The sequence below is a fragment of the Quercus lobata genome, chromosome 5, assembly GCF_001633185.2.
Source record: "Quercus lobata isolate SW786 chromosome 5, ValleyOak3.0 Primary Assembly, whole genome shotgun sequence".
Lineage (NCBI taxonomy): Eukaryota > Viridiplantae > Streptophyta > Magnoliopsida > Fagales > Fagaceae > Quercus > Quercus lobata.
Genome location: NC_044908.1, coordinates 40903008 through 40910136, shown reverse-complemented (window position 1 = coordinate 40910136; position 7129 = coordinate 40903008). Strand labels below are relative to the sequence as shown.

Below are 7129 nucleotides of genomic sequence, written 5' to 3'. Positions count from 1 at the left end.
AAGCTAGAACAGGGTCACCACCATAACCACCAACTTGAGTACAATAATTTATAACATAGATATGAGGCCATTTCACTGAAACCCTGTGTCAAGATATCTTGAAAAGTGATATGAAATTAACTTCAAAATTTTAATTAGAAACCCACACATTGGCAAAAGACCCTCCTTTTTCATAACTATTATCAATTCTTCTAACATCCATCTATAACACTAAATTTCTGAGAATATACAGGGAATTGGACCAGTATACCTTTCATATCTGATGAGAAAATTATTTCAAAACGAAGTGGTGAGTAAATAAAATTGTAAGACCGGCAGTTCTGAACTCTATAGCATGCGGGTAGAGGGGGGGGGGGGGGGGGGTGCGGGGGGAGGACGGGGAGAGAGGGGGGGCTGGAATTCTATAGCCTTTCAAAAGAAAAATGCTACTTTTTTCAGACAGCCAATATACACTAGGTTGATTATCGTTTGTCTGTATGTATATAACATGAATAAAAGACAGTTTCACCTCAATGTGTGCCTACCAATCTATTCATTCACTCACACATGAATGTGACATACAAGAATACAATAAAAGAGGCTTAGAAAACAAACCTTTTTTTAATTACAATTGACCTGGTGAGCTACAAAAGCCAGGTCATAAGAGAGATTCATGTAAATTTAGGTTTAGGCGTTATTGAACCATTAGGATGCACGGGACCAAGCTTTTGAATCCAATGAAGAAGGCCTTTCTTATGATCTTGGCAAGTAGGATTTGGTACCAGATTCAGGGTTCCATCAAGGGCAAGTGAAGACTCAAACTGCTCTAATACCTTCACAACCTGCCAAAACTCAGGCCTTTTATCTGGTTGCAAGGACCAACACTGCTCAATTAAAGCTCGCATGGCAGGTGGACAGTCCTCTGGGATAACAGGTCTCAAATTCTGAAAATGCCAAGTATAATGGTATTAGAATTGCATCCACAAAAACCTTCCCATAGTGCTTTGCAAGATTAAAGGCAATTTGGGAAGAAAACTTAAGTTCTAATGAAATGTGAACCATGATATCTACATTATATAATCCAGTAATACCAAATTTCAGCCCCATCCTCTCTGTTGATAAAATAAAGGAGTTCATATTATCTTAACAAACCAATTATTTTAATTTTCAGGGGAAGAAAACTTAAGTTCAAATGAAATGTTAACCATGGTGTCTATATATCATAATCACCCACTACTTTTGAAATTTCTCCCCCATTTTCACTGCTGATGAGATAGGCGCATTACCACTTAATAATTAACCAATTCATATTATCTTAACCAATTAAACTATATTTTAGTGTTCGGGGTAGCATTTTTAGTTGCAATTCAATCATCTTTAAATTTTATTAATAGGACAATCAGTTTCAATGGCTTCTCATTTGTTCCTTTAGTAATTAAACCTCATCACAAAAGTGAGATTCAGCCCAAAGTTGATGTAGAAAATAATTACTTCACCAATACATGATACAAAACACTAACAGGAATGACAACTGATGATAAATTTCCAAGATAATCATATTTAAATGAGAAAATCATGGTTTTTAAGAGTTTGAGACATGCGGATTACATGTTATTCCAATGGGCACATTTAAGGATTGACTGGATGCACAATGAATGAACCAACACTTGAACACAATTAGCAGTTGTTCATTTAAATAGGCGTGAACCAATGACAAAAGACTGAAATCTAATTGGAAAGAGGGCAGGGGGGAGGGGAACCAAAAAGAAACAGAAGGAGAGAAGAGAAGAGAGAGGGCAGGTAGTCCTTTTTCTATCAATTAAAAAATAATAAATAAATAAAAATTCTAGATAAAACTTAAAGCACAACTAAACAACTCACAAAAACAATAACAACAGAGGACTTGAAGAATGAAGGTGAAAAGAACTTCATTGTGTATTTCAAGTCCATGCATTATGTTTTGCCAAGAAACACGAAATTCATGAACAAACCTTATTTACTACTGCAAAAGCAGCCTGGACGGGATTCATATCCTCATATGGTATTGTTCCAGCAACCATTTCCCATAAGATGAGCCCAAAACTGTACACATCAACCTTTCGGCCATAGGATTTATGTTTGATCATCTCAGGTGCCATCCAACGATAAGTTCCAGGGTCATCAGCTAAAATATCACAGTATACCTCCTCACAAGCTATTCCAAAATCAGCAATTTTCAGGTGGAAGTCTTGGTCAATAAGGACATTTTCTGGTTTAAGATCTCGATGAATGACACCTTGAGAGTGAATGTAATCCATTCCACGAGCAATATCCAGAGCAAATGCAATTAGCTTTTGTAACGGAAGTGATTTACGCTCAAGCTTATGCATATATGCCCTCAAAGAACCCTCTGATAGATATTCTGTAATGACACAATAAACTGGTGGCTTTCTGCACGCTGCTATAAACTGTATTAAAGGATATCAGTAAGAAAGGTTCAGAAAAGGCAGCATCCTCAAACAAAATCACAAAAATGATAATTTTGACCATGATTCCAGAATCGATCCATGGAATAAAAAACCTTAAAAGCTATGGCAAATCTGTAACTAACATAAAAATTGAACAAGACAAAGGACCAATCCTGCCATAAAGTATATATACATAACAAATAACAAGATGACAGAGTGGAAAAGAAAAGGATTGGTCACCTTTATGACATTGTGATAGTGCAGACGAGATAGAAGACTGACTTCCCTATTGTATTGTTTCTCTAGTCGAGCCCCCAAGGCTCCGTTTTCGTCATCATCAGGCACACGGATAATCTTAACTGCAACAGGTTCATCATTGTATAGACCATGGTAAAGCCGACTATGAGCCCCATGAGCAAACTTTAGCCCAAGAAACAACTTAGACAGATCAACAGTCCATTCATCAGATGTTTCCACAGCATTAACCCTTCCTCCACCATGATCAAAATACTTTACCCATGATGACTCCTTCCGGTTCTTCAATTTATCATTGCCTTTCAAGGAAGCCAAGTGCCTAAGTGGGCTTGTATCTGCCATAGACTTTGAATTGGAGGCCTTAACTTCTTGAAAATCCCTATTCACAAACTTTCCCATGACCCCATTTGCCTGTTCCCTTCTCCGAGGTAATGGAGTCATGAATCTCTTCCTCTCAGACCTCGCTTCCTTAAACACATCATTGAGCCTAGTTTCAGGTAGAGGGGACAAAGATCTCTGCTTGTTATAAATAGTAGTTGATTTCTCACTAGAAGAAGTTGCTGCAGGCCTTGATTTCAAACCTGAAATTCGTTCAGGCCGAATTGAAAATTGAACAGAGGCCAATCTTGAAGAGTCCAACCTATGACACACAGTATGAGAAAACTTTGCTCTCCTAATCCAGGAATTAGCCTCTTCCCCCATTTTTTTTCTTTATCAAACAAACACCTTTAAATCCTAAAAGACCTTATACACACAAAACCCCCTACTTTCTCCTCCTCCTCTAAGCTGAGAAGAAGGGTCAAAATCAATTGGGTGTGTACCCAGAAACAATTCTATATGGATTTCAAAGTTCCAGAAACCAAATTTCCTAAAACCCATCAACTACCATTGACATAATGACCACCAAAAATCAAATCTTTTCCTCCATGAGAATCAAAGCAGCATTGAAATTCTTGAAGATCCATCATAAATGAAACTTTCCCAGAACACGCTCTCATCTCCATCAGAACCAAGATCCCTTGAATCCCATCATAGCCCATCCACAAACAAACATCACAATTTGCTCCTCACAATCAAATCTCTAGCACAAAAGCTTCAACATAGAACAAACAAACAAACAAAAAAAAAAAAAAAAAACCCTTTTTTTGGCTTCAAAGTCAAATAACACCTTCCTTGAGAACCTGGAAAATCCCACACAGATTACCCAATAAACAAATCAATTAAAAAACATAAAAATAAAAACCAACCACCCCAAAACTTCCCATAAAGTAGAAGGCTGATATATATTGGAAACTAACACCACCAGCAATAACTCTACCCATTAGCCATCCACAGAAAAAAGAAACCCAATCATTGTGTCAAAAACAATCATACATCCAATAAAATATATCCCACAAAATATAAGCAAGACCCAGATACAATATATATATATAAAAAAGTAGAGAACAAAATGAGGTCTGCTGAGAAACAAATACACGCTAACTCTGATTGCTGCTCACCTTATTAGCTAGCTTTCTCATCATGGTGACAAACAAAAACAGAAATCACCATGACTTTAAAGGGTATTTCACCATTATTTGTCTACCAATAGATAGACATATCGTGCGAGAAAGGTAGATAAATAAATATATAATTGAATTTATTTTTCAACAAAATTTTCAAGACCCAGGAAAAAAAAAAGTAATAATATTATTATACGTATAGTATACAAATTAAAAATGGTAGTGACGCGTAGATTCCATGGACCCGATATTTTTGGTTGTGTATGTGAGTGGAGCGGGAGGGGACCATAGAGAGAGATAGTCAGAAAAGACGGAGAGAGAGAGAGAGAGAGAGAATTACTTATTTGTTTGAATTTTTTTTATTGACAAATAAAATAAGTAATGAAAGAGAAAGTGTCTCTATCGCAAGAGAATTGAGTTAGAGAGAGAGAGAGAGAGTTTTATTAGTTTTTAGCTAAAGAAAAAAAAAGAGAGCCAGCGGGATTGTGAGTGTGTTCCTAATGTTGGTACGGTTTCTCGCACGGATTTACGTATCGTATCTGAGTGTGTTCCCATTTCCCACTTTCTGTTTCGTGCGGTGTGGCTTTGAGTTCTTTGGGTTTTGGGAACTGGCTTGTGGTTGTGGGTACAACTTCTACAACTACAACAACTGTATCTACTGTATTTCTACTCTTACACCTATCATATTTTTTTTTTTTTTGAGAAATACACCTATCGTATTTAAATCACGTTAGCCTTTAAATACGCACTCACCATCTATTAAGAGACTTTTCTATTTTTTTTTGTAAAATTTAATAATTTGCATCAATTACAATTTTAATATTTGGTAAAAATGTATAATACTTATCATACTTTTAGATTTTTTTATGATTGAAAAATGTAGTAATTTTAAATTATAATTAATGTAAATTATTAAATTTTATCAAAAAAAATTAACTTTTTAACGTGGGTTTCTAAAATTAAAAAAAAAAAAAAACTTTTTAAAGTGGATTTAAAAAAAAAAATATTTTCGGTCAATTAAAAAAAATAAAGAAAAAGAAAAGTTTAAACGTGAAGTTTGTTTCTAAATAAGTGGGTTAATGGGAGAGTAGTTCAATTTTGTAGGCAATATTTTAGTGGGAGTTAAATATATATTTTTACTTTGTTATCCTTTAGTTCTGTCTCTACTTAAACTTAGGGAAATAAGGGTATTTTGGACAAAAAAAAATCTGGTTCAAATAAGAGAAGCCCCTTAAATAGTAGTATAGATGACATATAAGTTGGGAAAAAGTCTACGGAGTACAAAAATTTTCACAATTTCTTACCACAACTATAATGGTGATTTGTAAAGAAAAAATAGAGAGGCTATGTGTAAATAATAGTTAATCACTCAGAATCTGTCACATTAGAATTATAACAAAAATTTTGTTTTAGGTTTTAAAATTTTTTTAATTAGTATTATTTTTTTATATATACAAGATGGAAATTCTACTATAACATAATCAAAGTGTATATGTGTGTAAAAACCCACTTCTGGAGACCCTTACCCTCACACCCCAGAAACACTTATACCTCCCTTCTAGAGACTTGAAACCTAGCCCTTACTCCTACACCCCCACAAGTACTTATATTTTGTATAGTGACCATCATACTGAGGGTGTGCAGTGGTATCTATTATATTTCCACTTGTACACATACTGTATTTAAATCATGTGACGTGACATATAAGTTGGGAAAAAAGTCTAGGGAGCACAAAACTTTTCACAAATTCTTGCCACAATTGTAATGGTGATTGGTAAAGAAAAAATATAGAGTTTATGTGTAAGTGATGGTTAACCACTCACAATCTGTCACATCAAAGTTGTAGCAAAAAATTTGTTTTAGGTTTTTAACTTATATATATATATATATATATATATATATAATTAGTATTATGTTGGTGTAATGCATGGCATGGTTTTAAAACTGGTCCAGTCAAAGAACTGGTTTGTACCCCAATTTCCAGTTCAACTCGATTTTTGCTTAGTTTTTATAGGTTTTGACCAATTTCATACTGATTTTAAGGGTATGTAAATTTTATTATATTGAAACGTACGATGATATAATCAAAATAAATATTGATAATTGGAAACTATTGCTAGTATAATTTTATTTAAAATAGAATTTTCAATTTTTAGAGTAAAATATTGGTAATAGAATTTAAGTGTATGTATGTATGTGAAGTTACTTCATAAAAAATTAAAGTTTGGCCCTTGCCCCCCACCTCACAAGAGATTGTACTTATAGAGTGATCATTATACCAAGCATGTGCAGTGGTAATAAACTATCTTAATAAGTGATGAGCATTTCATTAAAAAATAATAACAAATATTGGGCATAAACACTTGTCACAAAACAAAGATAGTCACTTGACATAATCACAACTTTTATGACCAACTTTTATTATATAGTATATAATATGGCATTGAACTCACACTTATTTGGAGGGTTATAGGGAGGGTGAAATGAAATTGACCTTTATGTTGTGTTTGGATGAAGCTATTGATAATTTCATGGGAACTCTAAAATGATGGGATTTACAAATCCATAATGCAAAATCCGTTAAATTATTAATTTCATTCTTTGGGTGTGTATATAGATAAATAAAAATTACAATGATGTTTGTAATTTTTCTTTTAAAAAATTGCATTACAATTTGCTGATAATTTTTTCATTAGATTCACATGTATCTAAGAGTGACAAAAAATGCCCTTTTTTTCCATAGTTACCACCCCCATCTCTGATAGTGCATTTGATTAGGGTGATTATTGGGGGATGGAAAATGGTAAGCAAAAAATGGTGTTTTTGCTTATCTGGTTGATAGGGGAAGCAAGAGTAGAAAACTGGTGAACACCTGGACCAACCTAAACACAATCTCTCCAAATTGGAGAGAAAACATGATAGAAAAAGTTTAAGTCGGTTTAATTA

At 34.0% G+C, this 7129-nt stretch overlaps 1 protein-coding gene across 1 annotated transcript; it reads right to left on the bottom strand.

The window, feature by feature from the left end:
• Positions 1–444: 444 nt before the first annotated feature.
• LOC115989703 (serine/threonine/tyrosine-protein kinase HT1) lies at positions 445–4341 on the bottom strand. The gene is made up of 4 exons (XM_031113521.1): positions 4181–4341; positions 2667–3862; positions 1971–2426; positions 445–923 (listed from the first exon to the last, which is right to left on the bottom strand). The coding sequence occupies exons 2-4, from the start codon at positions 3381–3383 to the stop codon at positions 651–653; spliced, it is 1446 nt and encodes a 481-aa protein (XP_030969381.1). The 5' UTR covers positions 3384–3862; positions 4181–4341; the 3' UTR covers positions 445–650.
• Between the last annotated feature and the right edge of the window lie 2788 nt (positions 4342–7129).

What these genes read in the sequence shown, in the direction of transcription:
- LOC115989703 (XM_031113521.1), bottom strand. Translation starts at nt 3,383, where the DNA reads ATGGGGGAAGAGGCTAATTCCTGGATTAGGAGAGCAAAGTTTTCTCAT. An exon ending in ACTATCACAATGTCATAAAG is followed by an intron (nt 2,427 to 2,666) that starts GTGACCAATCCT and finishes CCTTTAATACAG; the next exon opens with TTTATAGCAGCGTGCAGAAA. An exon ending in CTTTTGCAGTAGTAAATAAG is followed by an intron (nt 924 to 1,970) that starts GTTTGTTCATGA and finishes TGGCATTTTCAG; the next exon opens with AATTTGAGACCTGTTATCCC.